This window comes from Coregonus clupeaformis, unplaced genomic scaffold, assembly GCF_020615455.1.
Source record: "Coregonus clupeaformis isolate EN_2021a unplaced genomic scaffold, ASM2061545v1 scaf1793, whole genome shotgun sequence".
NCBI lineage: Eukaryota > Metazoa > Chordata > Actinopteri > Salmoniformes > Salmonidae > Coregonus > Coregonus clupeaformis.
The window spans coordinates 2,501-16,686 of NW_025535247.1; the positions used below are offsets into that span (position 1 = coordinate 2,501).

At 42.1% G+C, this 14,186-nt stretch overlaps 1 protein-coding gene across 1 annotated transcript in view; it reads right to left on the reverse strand.

Annotated features, from left to right (window-relative positions):
- LOC123487658 (zinc finger CCCH domain-containing protein 18-like) overlaps positions 1 to 553 on the reverse strand; it is a gene marked incomplete at both ends in the record, with an annotated part of 2,475 nt that extends 1,922 nt beyond the window's left edge. The window contains one exon of the mRNA XM_045218769.1: positions 482 to 553. Coding sequence (XP_045074704.1) covers positions 482 to 553 — 72 coding nt within the window. The remainder of the gene's footprint in view (positions 1 to 481) is intronic.
- Positions 554 to 14,186: the final 13,633 nt, after the last annotated feature.

Genomic DNA, 14,186 nt, shown 5'->3' on the forward strand with positions numbered 1-14,186 from the left:
TCTCCCTCTCTCTCTCTCCGGCATCTATCTCTCTCTTGGGCCTTTCTCTCTCTTGGGCCTCTATCTCTCTCTTGCACTCTCTTGGGCCTCTCTCTCTCTCTTGGACCTTTCTTTCGCTCTCTCTTGGGCCTCTCTTATTTGGCTGCCAAAATTGCACATTTTGGCTTTTCACCCAATAAATATTTGATTTTTTCTTCCTCTTTTATAGTCTCTCTCTCTCTCTCTCTCTCTCTCTCTCTCTCTCTCTCTCTCTCTCTCTCTCTCTCTCTTTCTCTCTCTTGCTCTCTCTCTCTCGCTCAATCTCACTCTCTCTCATGGGCTCTCTCTCTCTCTCTTTGGGCCCCCTCTCTCTCTCTCTCTCTCTCTCTCTCTCTCTCTCTCTCTCTCTCTCTCTCTCTCTCTCTCTCTCTCTCTCTCTCTCTCTCTCTCTCCCTCTATCTCTCTCTCGCTCTCTCTCGCTCTCTCTTGGGCCTCTCTCTCTCTTTCTCTCTTGGGCCTCTCTCTCTCTCTCTCTTGGGCCTCTCTCTCTCTTGGGCCTCTCTCTTTTGGGCCTCTCTCTCTCTCCCCCTCTCTCTCTCTCTTGTGCCTCTCTCGCTCTCTCTCTCTCTCTCTCTCTCTCTTGGGCCTCTCTCTTTTGGGCCTCTCTCTCTCTCTCTCTCTCTCTCTCTCTCTCTCGTGCCTATCTCTCTCTCTCTCTCTCTCTCTCTCTCCCTCTTGGGCCTCTCTCTCTCTCTTGGGCCTCTCTCTCTCTCTCCCTCTCTCTCTCTCGTGCCTCTCTCTCTCTCTCTCTCTCTCGTGCCTCTCGCCTCTCTCTCTCTCTCTCTCTCTCTCTCTCTCTCTCTCTCACGGGCCTCTCTCTCGCTCTCTCTTGGGCCTCTCTCTCTCTTTCTCTCTTGGGCCTCTCTTTCTCTCTCTTGGGCCTCTATCTCTCTCTCTCACTTTGGCCTCTTTCTCCCTCGCACTCTCTTGTTTCCTCTATCTCTCTCTCTCTCTAACAACTATCTCTCTCGCTTTCTCTCTCTTTCTCTCTCTCTGGCCTCTCTCTCTCTCTCTATTGGGCCTCTCTCTCTCTCTCTTTGGCCTTTCTCTCTACCTCTCTCTTGGGTCTCTCGCCTTTTCTCTCTTGGGCCTCTCTCTCTCTCTCTTGGGCCTCTATCACTCGCTCTCTCTTGGGCCTCTATCTCGCTCACTCTCATGGGCCTCACTTTCTCTCTCTCTCTCTTGGGCCCCCTCTATCTCTCTCTATCTCTCTCTCTGGCCTCTCCCTCTCTCTCTCTGGCATCTATCTCTCTCTCTTGGGCCTCTCTCTCTCTTGGTCCTCTATCACTCTCTCGCACTCTCTTGGGCCTCTCTCTCTCTCTTGGGCCTCTCTTTCTCTCTCTCTTTCGCTCTCTCTCTCGGGCCACTATCTCTCTCTCTCTCTCTCTCTCTCTCTCTCTGGCTCTCTCTCTCTCTCTCTCTCATGGATCTCTATCTCTCTCTCTCTCTCTCTCTCGCTCTCTCCCTCTCTCTTGGGCCTCTCTCTCTCTCTCACTCTCTCTCATGGGCCCCTCTCTCTCTCTCTCTCTCTCTCTCTCTCTCTCTCTCTCTCTCTCTCTCTCTCTCTCTCTCTCTCTCTCTCTCTCTCTCTCTCTCTCTCTCTCTCAATTTAATTCAACTCAAAGGGCTTTATTAGCATGGGAAACATATGTATATATTGCCAAAGCAAGTGGAATACTTAATAAACAAAAGTGAATAACCACTGATTTGACCAACTGATTTTCTTGGCTGATTCCTGCCAGGGAAGCTTCATCAAACTCAATGGAACAAAAGTAAGAGAGGTTTGAACGACCTATCAGGTAATGAAAATATTCCCCAAAAGAACACAGTTACTTTGTGGTCACATGAGAAGGATAGAGTTTCCCTCCTGTAATTGCTGTTTGCCTAAAGACTATTACACCATAGATGTGAGCCAAACCTGTCAGTGACCTGTGCATTTAGTCCACAGAGTTTAGACAAGGACAGTAGATCCCTATATGATGTTCTGATATTATTTCAATGTGATCTTCTCAGGTACTTTCATATCAAATCAAATAGATTTATAAAGTCATTTTTACATCAACAGATGTCACAAAGTACTTATACAGAAACCCAACCTAAAACCCCAAACAGCAAGCAATGTAGATTGCAAGCAATGTAGAAGTGTGGTTGCTAGGAAAAACTCCCTAGAAAGACAGGAACCTAGGAAGAAACCTATAGAGGAACCAGGCTCCGAGGGGTGACCAGTCCTCATCTGGCTGTGCCGAGTGGAGAGGAACCAGGCTCCGAGGGGTGGCCAGTCCTCTTCTGGCTGTGCCGGGTAGAGAGGAACCAGGCTCTGAGGGGTGGCCAGTCCTCTTCTGGCTGTACTGGGTAGAGAGGAACCAGGCTCTGAGGGGTGGCCAGTCCTCTTCTGGCTGTGCCGGGTAGAGAGGAACCAGGCTCTGAGGGGTGGCCAGTCCTCTTCTGGCTGTGCCGGGTGGAGATTATAACAGTACATGGCCATTAAGGTGTTCAAACGTTCATAGATGACCAGCAGGGTCACATAATACTTTGACCCTGTCATACAATAGTTTAGATCCCTATATGAGGTTCTGATATTATTTTAATGTGATCCTCTCAGGTACTTTGACCCTGTCATACTGTAGTTTAGTTCCCTGAATGATTGAGTTCATTCCCATCAGGAGACAAACTGTCAACTTCATACTCCAACAAAATGAATTTGGCTCATAAATGTGAATAGATGAATATCTTGTCTTTACTCACGGTGACCAACATAAACGTTTCATTGATGTTTTATTCTGCTTGACATCCTAACAATTATTTATCTTTACTTGGTAAGTCCCCTGACAATGTTGTTGTAAGACAACGCCTCGGATAGAATTTTGACACACTGAAAGGTCGTACATTTTTTAACATTCATTGCAATGATTGTGTCTAGCCCAATGTATTCCAGTTATATACATTTAATATTCTTATAAGTACCATATAAAATATCAAGTTTGTCAATTTGTTTCATGTGAGAGCATTGTTGTCCCATTTAGAAATAAACTATGGGTTATAGCTACTATTAAAACCCTGTATGAAAGGCTGTAATCACAGCTTGCCCTTACTCACTCATGGGCTGGGTCAGACATACACTCCATCTAGGTAATGGCTGTCAAGCAGCAATTATACTACATGTTATATGTATACATCTGGGACCGTAAACATAGGATTGTAATACCCAGTAATTACTGTTTCTCTGCCGCCCGCCTGACGGACTCCAACAACACTCAACATGCGGTTTAATTCACGGCGTCCATTATAATGATGTGACACAGTGGACTCACTGATAGTGGTGCTGTGAGTTATGCAGTAGGGTGGGATTGTCCTCCTGGTTAAATCATCTCTCCAAAGCTCACCAGTCACACGTCACGTTGAAATGAAGGATGGGTCTCAAATGGCACACTATTCCCTATGGCGTGCAACACTTTTCACCTGGGCCCAAAAGGCTCTGGTCAAAAGCAGTGCGCTGTAGAGGGAATAGTGTGCCATTTGAGACGTAGCTGTAGACAGTGATACGTAGGCGACAGGAACGTGTGATGCAGTATGAGTTAATGCAGAGAGGTAGCAGACCTGGGTTCAAATACTATTTGAGATTTTTTCAAATACCTGAGCTAGGTTTGATTGAGCTTCCGTGGCCCAATAGACTCGATAGAATAGTCTTAGAAGTGCAAACCCCGACCCTTCTGGCACTCCAGGCAGGCCAGAGCAAACGCTCAAAGGATTTGAAAAGATTTCAAATAGTATTTGAACCCAGGTCTGGTAAGTAGATACTGTACGGTGAGAAAGTTGCTGCAGCCAGGGACAGTGATACATAATGTGGATGTATCCACAAGGATGAGTGGTATTTCTCCCAGCTAGACTTAACTGTGTGTAAGTAATGGAGCGTGACATCATGGGAATGACTCACAGAGATAGATAGAGAGGTGTGCCCTCTTTCCATCTCTATGGATGGACCACACAGTGATGCTAAATGTGTCTCCAAAAATCTTAATCAGGGCCTGTATTCATAAATGTCTTAGAGCATGAGTGCACTGATCTAGGGTCAGTTTTGCCTTATAGATCATAATGAATAAGATTACAAGGACAGGGGGATCTGATCCTAGATCAGTACAGACCAAGCAGTTAGATGAGGATACACATCATTATTATTACCAAGCAATCAATAATATGGTTGTTATGAGAAAACAGGAAGTCATTCAAACTAGTTTTCACTTTATTACCATGTTATTATTTAGAATTACATATTTTTTTATAGGATAATTGAATAGGATCTTTGTGGTAGTTGCCCTCTATTCCGGCCTGGAATGAAAAGTGCTACCAAATCCTTTCCCATTCCTCCAGAAGACCTCTTTACAATAACAAGTTCAAAGGATTAATCAACATTGTACTTTTATGTTGTACATTATAGGGTTTTAGCAACGCAACCTCCAAAGAAAATTGAGATATTTGTCACAACTGCAGGCAACAGAGATATGGCATGTAACAACCTGCCAAACGTTAGTTCCATGTCTCAGTAGTGTTAGTTGAGGAACACAATAACTCCCGTCTCTTTCAGCTCACTCTTGGGAGAGTCCAATGCTACAGGCCAGAGGATGGACCAAGGGGTATTGACAACAACATTGGCATGAGGTTTTTAACGCACGCACGCACGCACACACACACACACACACACACACACACACACACACACACACACACACACACACACACACACACACACACACACACACACACACACACACACACACACACACACACACGCACACATATTAGCATGCATGCAAGCACACACACACACACACACACACACACACACACATTCAATCACTGGGGGGAAGCTGGCAAAGACCTAAAGCCTCAGCATCCCAGCCATGGGTAAAACGAACACTGTCTTTGATGTTCTCTTGGCATTTCTATTCTCTGTTTTAAAATACAACCCTTCCCCTGGCCCCTGCCTGCAGGTCAAACTCTCCTTCAGTATAGCTCTGCCAACAGTGAGACATTTGGTATTCCCAAACGGAACTCTATTCCCTACGAAGGGCTCTACTTTTAGCAGAGTCCTATAGGCCCTAGTTGAAAGTGGTGCACTTTATAGGCAATATAACCTCCTTCTCTTCTCTCACAACAGTTACTGCAGGATGATGACATGTGTTTTGGTTCTAACAGGTTTCACAAACGTGTAAGACCTTTATATTCATAGTTTAGTGAATCTTTTCACCAGTGGAACTGTCTGTGAAGACATAATGGGCTGTAAGTGTCTCAGAGATTTCAACTGATGAACAATTACTGAGAGCTCTGTTCTTCCTCAATGTTCAGTGTGTGTGTGTGTGTGTGTGTGTGTGTGTGTGTGTGTGTGTGTGTGTGTGTGGAATAATGCAACAGGGACATGTCAGATAATTGCGTATTAATCATCTTAAATGTGTGTTTGAGAAATGTGTTGCTTCATCCTTATGACAGTAGGACAGAGTAATATACACTATATATACTGTTTATTAAAGAAGCAATCTACACTACACATAAATACACATTTTCTCAATAATCCATGCCTTCTGGGAATGCTAGAAAGTGTACAAGTTATGGGTGGAGTTAGAAAGTTGCCTGTCAGAAGTATTACAATATAAATGTACTTTTAATCCGTCTGTCTGCATATTTCAAGACATGGGAAATGAGGGTGCGGTGAGATACCCGATGGGTTGGACCATACTTTTCTCATCTATCGTCTTGAAAAAACTGGAAATCAACCAATCCTCCATCATTAACACAATGGAAAGGTCAAATGCTTTATCTAAATGCTGAAAGTGCGTTGGCGATGGAGTATGAGGCCATGTGGCAGAGAGTGATGCCGGCGCTGGAGATGGGGGTGTGAGCAGGTGGGTCTGGGCAGGAGGGATGTTATGAATGTTTGTGAACATCTCTATGTTTTTGTTTATATTGTGCAAAACAAAAAAATAGTTATTTTTCATTTGGAACTGTATTATTGAGTTGTGTCTTTATCCTTATAACAGTATAGCACAGTAGAATAGAGTAGTAGTAGTCTTTATCCTTATAAAACAGTAGAGTAGCAGTCTTTATCCTTATAACACAGTAGAGTAGTAGTCTTTATCCTTATAACACAGTAGAGTAGTAGTCTTTATCCTTATAACACAGTAGAGTAGTAGTAGTCTTTATCCTTATAACACAGTAGAGTAGTAGTAGTCTTTATCCTTATAAAACAGTAGAGTAGTAGTAGTCTTTATCCTTATAACACAGTAGAGTAGTAGTAGTCTTTATCCTTATAACACAGTAGAGTAGTAGTAGTCTTTATCCTTATAACACAGTAGAGTAGTAGTCTTTATCCTTATAAACAGTAGAGTAGTAGTCTTTATCCTTATAACACAGTAGAGTAGTAGTAGTCTTTATCCTTATAACACAGTAGAGTAGTAGTAGTCTTTATCCTTATAACACAGTAGAGTAGTAGTAGTTTTTATCCTTATAACACAGTAGAGTAGTAGTCTTTATCCTTATAACACAGTAGAGTAGTAGTAGTCTTTATCCTTATAACACAGTAGAGTAGTAGTAGTCTTTATCCTTATAACACAGTAGAGTAGTAGTAGTCTTTATCCTTATAACACAGTAGAGTAGTAGTAGTCTTTATCCTTATAACACAGTAGAGTAGTAGTCTTTATCCTTATAACACAGTAGAGTAGTAGTCTTTATCCTTATAACACAGTAGAGTAGTAGTCTTTATCCTTATAACACAGTAGAGTAGTAGTCTTTATCCTTATAACACAGTAGAGTAGTAATCTTTATCCTTATAAACAGTAGAGTAGTAGTCTTTATCCTTATAACACAGTAGAGTAGTAGTAGTCTTTATCCTTATAAACAGTAGAGTAGTAGTCTTTATCCTTATAACACAGTAGAGTAGTAGTAGTCTTTATCCTTATAACACAGTAGAGTAGTAGTAGTCTTTATCCTTATAACACAGTAGAGTAGTAGTCTTTATCCTTATAACACAGTAGAGTAGTAGTAGTCTTTATCCTTATAACACAGTAGAGTAGTAGTAGTCTTTATCCTTATAACACAGTAGAGTAGTAGTAGTCTTTATCCTTATAACACAGTAGAGTAGTAGTAGTCTTTATCCTTATAAACAGTAGAGTAGTAGTAGTCGTTATCCTTATAACACAGTAGATTAGTAGTCTTTATCCTTATAACACAGTAGAGTAGTAGTAGTCTTTATCCTTATAACACAGTAGATTAGTAGTCTTTATCCTTATAACACAGTAGAGTAGTAGTCTTTATCCTTATAACACAGTAGAGTAGTAGTAGTCTTTATCCTTATAACACAGTAGATTAGTAGTCTTTATCCTTATAACACAGTAGAGTAGTAGTCTTTATCCTTATAATACAGTAGAGTAGTAGTCTTTATCCTTATAACACAGTAGAGTAGTAGTCTTTATCCTCATAACACAGTAGAGTAGTAGTCTTTATCCTTATAACACAGTAGAGTAGTAGTCTTTATCCTTATAACACAGTAGATTAGTAGTAGTCTTTATCCTTATAACACAGTAGAGTAGTAGTAGTCTTTATCCTTATAACACAGTAGAGTAGTAGTCTTTATCCTTATAAACAGTAGAGTAGTAGTCTTTATCCTTATAACACAGTAGAGTAGTAGTAGTCTTTATCCTTATAACACAGTAGAGTAGTAGTAGTCTTTATCCTTAAAACACAGTAGAGTAGTAGTCTTTATCCTTATAACACAGTAGAGTAGTAGTAGTCTTTATCCTTATAACACAGTATAGTAGTAGTCTTTATCCTTATAACACAGTAGATTAGTAGTCTTTATCCTTATAACACAGTAGAGTAGTAGTCTTTATCCTTATAACACAGTAGAGTAGTAGTAGTCTTTATCCTTATAACACAGTAGAGTAGTAGTCTTTATCCTTATAACACAGTAGAGTAGTAGCAGTCTTTATCCTTATAACACAGTAGAGTAGTAGTTTTTATCCTTATAACACAGTAGAGTAGTAGTCTTTATCCTTATAACACAGTAGAGTAGTAGTCTTTATCCTTATAACACAGTAGAGTAGTAGTCTTTATCCTTATAACACAGTAGAGTAGTAGTCTTTATCCTTATAACACAGTAGAGTAGTAGTCTTTATCCTTATAACACAGTAGAGTAGTAGTCTTTATCCTTATAAACAGTAGAGTAGTAGTCTTTATCCTTATAACACAGTAGAGTAGTAGTAGTCTTTATCCTTATAAACAGTAGAGTAGTAGTCTTTATCCTTATAACACAGTAGAGTAGTAGTAGTCTTTATCCTTATAACACAGTAGAGTAGTAGTAGTCTTTATCCTTATAACACAGTAGAGTAGTAGTCTTTATCCTTATAACACAGTAGAGTAGTAGTAGTCTTTATCCTTATAACACAGTAGAGTAGTAGTAGTCTTTATCCTTATAACACAGTAGAGTAGTAGTAGTCTTTATCCTTATAACACAGTAGAGTAGTAGTAGTCTTTATCCTTATAAACAGTAGAGTAGTAGTAGTCGTTATCCTTATAACACAGTAGATTAGTAGTCTTTATCCTTATAACACAGTAGAGTAGTAGTAGTCTTTATCCTTATAACACAGTAGATTAGTAGTCTTTATCCTTATAACACAGTAGAGTAGTAGTCTTTATCCTTATAACACAGTAGAGTAGTAGTAGTCTTTATCCTTATAACACAGTAGATTAGTAGTCTTTATCCTTATAACACAGTAGAGTAGTAGTCTTTATCCTTATAATACAGTAGAGTAGTAGTCTTTATCCTTATAACACAGTAGAGTAGTAGTCTTTATCCTCATAACACAGTAGAGTAGTAGTCTTTATCCTTATAACACAGTAGAGTAGTACTCTTTATCCTTATAACACAGTAGATTAGTAGTAGTCTTTATCCTTATAACACAGTAGAGTAGTAGTAGTCTTTATCCTTATAACACAGTAGAGTAGTAGTCTTTATCCTTATAAACAGTAGAGTAGTAGTCTTTATCCTTATAACACAGTAGAGTAGTAGTAGTCTTTATCCTTATAACACAGTAGAGTAGTAGTAGTCTTTATCCTTAAAACACAGTAGAGTAGTAGTCTTTATCCTTATAACACAGTAGAGTAGTAGTAGTCTTTATCCTTATAACACAGTATAGTAGTAGTCTTTATCCTTATAACACATGTGATGTCACGAGAGGCTGTGTCCTGGAGGGACGTTACATCCCCCTGAGGTGGCTGCAAACCCAGACAGCTATGGCTCCATCTGCTGGTATGGTCGGGAACTCCACCCCTCTATGGCCAATCTTCCCACGCAGCTGAAACAAATGAGGAGCTGATGAGCTGAAGGTTGGTTGAAGGGAAGAGACACGGTCTCCAAGCTGGGCTCTCTGGAGGACAAGAGTGCTGCACGTCCACTTCCAGGAGGAATATAAGGATTTGGAGATACTTACCTTTGGGGAAATACTCACCTTTGGATATATGCACCGGTGGAAATACGTGTGGGACATTTGGAAGGACGTTTTGCTGGGTTGGCCACTAGCTGCAACGTGGAATACAGTAAGACTGGGGAAAAGTTATTTGAGCGAGTGAGAGTTATGATTTTGGATGTGGAAGAGACATCCCTGAACTGTTAACCCTTAAAGAGCCACAAGAGAACAGAATTGTGTTATACTTTCGTTAGTTTCCCAAGACCTATAATAAAATCCTTGTTTTGTTTGAACCTTGTCTCCTTGCACTACTTGAGCAATCCCGCTGAAAGCTGTGTAGCCTCTCGTGACGTCACAGATGGTGGAGAATACGGGCACGCTCAAGTGTTAATAGTGCATGTCAGAGGAGGATACCGAAGGTTTGATCACCCAGTTTTCCAAGTTGGCCGTAGGCTCCCCGCCGACTGAAATGGAGGACATATTGAAAGCCCTTGTTGCTGGCCAGCAAGCCCAGATGCAAGCAAACGTGGCTCTCTTGGAGGAGCAAAAGAAAGCCAACCTTCTGAAGGCAGAGGAATTGCAGTTGCAGAGACAGAGGGTGGTCCAAAATACCCGCCCAATAAAGGCAAGTGACTTTATATCTAAGATGGGAGCTACCGATGACATTGAGGCATACCTGCATGCATTTGAGGCCACGGCCACTAGGGAAGCCTGGCCCAAGCAACAGTGGGTTGGTCTGTTAGCCCCCCTTTCTAACCGGGGAATCGCTGAATGCTGTCCGGGACCTGGGCCCTGACCAGGTTACTGACTATGATGCCCTGAAGTCTGAGATCCTCAGCAGATATGGACTCACAAAGTTTGGTATGGCCCAGCGCTTTCACAGCTGGACCTTCCAACCAGACCAACCTCCTCGGGCGCAGATGCATGAACTTGTCCGAATCGCAAGGAAATGGCTGGATCCGCAGAGGAATACAGCAGCGGCGGTGGTGGAGGCCGTTGTGGTGGATCGTTACCTACGCGCCCCTGCCTTATGAGGCAAAACGGTTCATCAGTCAACAGGCCTTGACCACGGCTGATCTGACCGTGGAAGCTGTGGAAAAGTACCAGGCCACAGCGGAGATGCTGAATGCTTCCCGAAAAGACCCCAGGAGTGCGGCCCCACCACAAATGGGAAGAACCCGTCCAAAGGACCCCAAGGTCTCGAACCCAGCCACGTCAGGACTTATCCCGGCTCCAGGGGGAGCCAGAAACCAGGCGGGTCCAAGAAGAGTACACCAGGAGGGGGAACTCGAGCAGTGTTACCGGTGTGGGGAGATGGGACATATCTCCTGGCAGTGTGGGAAACCAGCCGATGAACCTATGCCCACTGCGGAGTCCTCCAGCTCAGCACCCACACACCGTTTTGCCTCGCTCTTGGGAGTCGTAGATGGCGGCCCAGATCGACCCCCACCTGCCCGGTAACTGTGAATCACCATGATGTGGAGGCCTTACTGGATTCTGGTAGCCGGGCCACCCTGGTGCGTAAGGATTTGGTGGGCCCAACGTGTCTGACCCCGGGGAAAGTCCTCCCAGTTTCCTGTGTCCATGGGGACACCAGAGAATACCCCATTACTGAACTTACAATGACCAGCACACGGGGAACCATACACACGACGGCGGGGGTGGTTGATTCCCTCCCCGTCCCTGTCCTAATTGGACGAGACTGCCCAGCCTTTTACCCACTCTGGAGAGAGTCTCAGGAGAGGATAACCCGAGTACCTCGGAAACGGAGAGGCAAGACTCATCCTGGGAAGGCTCCGGTGCAATCCTCCGAGTTACTCACTCCCGCCCGGGCTCTGATAGGGATGGCAGGTGCCCAGACCGACACAGAGACGGAGCTACAGAATCTGGACAAAGAACTGTCTGGTCTGAAGGGGACCATGAGAGGTATCGTTTGTTAAAGCAACAGTTAGACATGAAGACAGAAGAGTTAGATATCCTCCAGGCTAAACTCCAACAGAGCTCCTTCCCTAAGCAACAGGAGGAGCTGGAGAGGCTGCGCAGGACCATCGAGGAGTGTGAGGAGACCCTGCGCAGTAGTAAGGAGGTCCAGAAGAAGGCAGAGGAGAAGTACAAGGTGTTGGAGAACAAGATGAAGAATGCGGAGGCAGAGAGAGAGAAGGAACTGAAAGCTGCTCAACAGAAGCTAAACTCTGCTAAAACCAAGGCTGATGCGTTCAGTAAGAAACTCAAGGAGAGACAACAGGAGGCTGAGTCCCTGGTCCTAGAGGTGGAGGAGTTGAAGAGAGAGCAGGCTGGCAAGCACCACGGCAATGCGGACGCCCTCTCCCGGCGTGATGCCTTCTTCGCTGCCTTTACCCCGACGAGGACGTCGGTCCCGAGGAGGGGGATGTGTGATGTCACGAGAGGCTGTGTCCTGGAGGGACATTACATCCCCCTGAGGTGGCTGCAAACCCAGACAGCTATGGCTCCATCTGCTGGTATGGTCGGGAACTCCACCCCTCTATGGCCAATCTTCCCACGCAGCTGAAACAAATGAGGAGCTGAGGAGCTGAAGGTTGGTTGAAGGGAAGAGACACGGTCTCCAAGCTGGGCTCTCTGGAGAACAAGAGTGCTGCACGTCCACTTCCATGAGGAATATAAGGATTTGGAGATACTTACCTTTGGGAAATACTCACCGTTGGATATATGCACCGGTGGAAATACGTGTGGGACATTTGGAAGGACGTTTTGCTGGGTTGGCCACTAGCTGCAACGTGGAATACAGTAAGACTGGGGAAAAGTTATTTGAGCGAGTGAGAGTTATGATTTTGGATGTGGAAGAGACATCCCTGAACTGTTAACCCTTAAAGAGCCACAAGAGAACAGAATTGTGTTATACTTTCGTTAGTTTCCCAAGACCTATAATAAAATCCTTGTTTTGTTTGAACCTTGTCTCCTTGCACTACTTGAGCAATCCCGCTGAAAGCTGTGTAGCCTCTCGTGACGTCACACACAGTAGATTAGTAGTCTTTATCCTTATAACACAGTAGAGTAGTAGTCTTTATCCTTATAACACAGTAGAGTAGTAGTAGTCTTTATCCTTATAACACAGTAGAGTAGTAGTCTTTATCCTTATAACACAGTAGAGTAGTAGCAGTCTTTATCCTTATAACACAGTAGAGTAGTAGTTTTTATCCTTATAACACAGTAGAGTAGTAGTCTTTATCCTTATAACACAGTAGAGTAGTAGTAGTCTTTATCCTTATAACACAGTAGAGTAGTAGTAGTTTTTATCCTTATAACACAGTAGAGTAGTAGTAGTCTTTATCCTTATAACACAGTAGAGTAGTAGTCTTTATCCTTATAAACAGTAGAGTAGTAGTATTTATCCTTATAACACAGTAGAGTAGTAGTAGATTTATCCTTATAACACAGTAGAGTAGTAGTCTTTATCCTTATAACACAGTAGAGTAGTAGTTTTATCCTTATAACACAGTAGATAGTAGTAGTCTTCATCCTAATAACACAGTAGTGTAGTAGTAGTCTTTATCCTTATAACACAGTAGAGTAGTAGTCTTTATCCTTATAACACAGTAGAGTAGTAGTCTTTATCCTTATAACACAGCTAGAGTAGTAGTAGTCTTTATCCTTATAACACAGTAGAGTAGTAGTAGTTTTTATCCTTATAACACAGTAGAGTAGTAGTAGTCTTTATCCTTATAACACAGTAGAGTAGTAGTAGTCTTTATCCTTATAACACAGTAGAGTAGTAGTAGTCTTTATCCTTATAACACAGTAGTAGTAGTAGTCTTTATCCTTATAACACAGTAGAGTAGTAGTCTTTATCCTTATAACACAGTAGAGTAGTAGTCTTTATCCTTATAACACAGTAGAGTAGTAGTAGTCTTTATCCTTATAACACAGTAGAGTAGTAGTCTTTATCCTTATAACACAGTAGAGTAGTAGTAGTCTTTATCCTTATAACACAGTAGAGTAGTAGTAGTCTTTATCCTTATAACACAGTAGAGTAGTAGTCTTTATCCTTATAACACAGTAGAGTAGTAGTCTTTATCCTTATAACACAGTAGAGTAGTAGTAGTCTTTATCCTTATAACACAGTAGAGTAGTAGTAGTCTTTATCCTTATAACACAGTAGAGTAGTAGTAGTCTTTATCCTTATAACACAGTAGAGTAGTAGTAGTCTTTATCCTTATAACACAGTAGAGTAGTAGTCTTTATCCTTATAACACAGTAGAGTAGTAGTAGTCTTTATCCTTATAACACAGTAGATAGTAGTAGTCTTTATCCTTATAACACAGTAGTAGTAGTAGTCTTTATCCTTATAACACAGTAGAGTAGTAGTCTTTATCCTTATAACACAGTAGAGTAGTAGTCTTTATCCTTATAACACAGTAGAGTAGTAGTCTTTATCCTTATAACACAGTAGAGTAGTAGTCTTTATCCTTATAACACAGTAGAGTAGTAGTCTTTATCCTTATAACACAGTAGAGTAGTAGTCTTTATCCTTATAACACAGTAGAGTAGTAGTCTTTATCCTTATAACACAGTAGAGTAGTAGTAGTCTTTATCCTTATAACACAGTAGAGTAGTAGTAGTCTTTATCCTTATAACACAGTAGAGTAGTAGTAGTCTTTATCCTTATAACACAGTAGAGTAGTAGTAGTCTTTATCCTTATAACACAGTAGAGT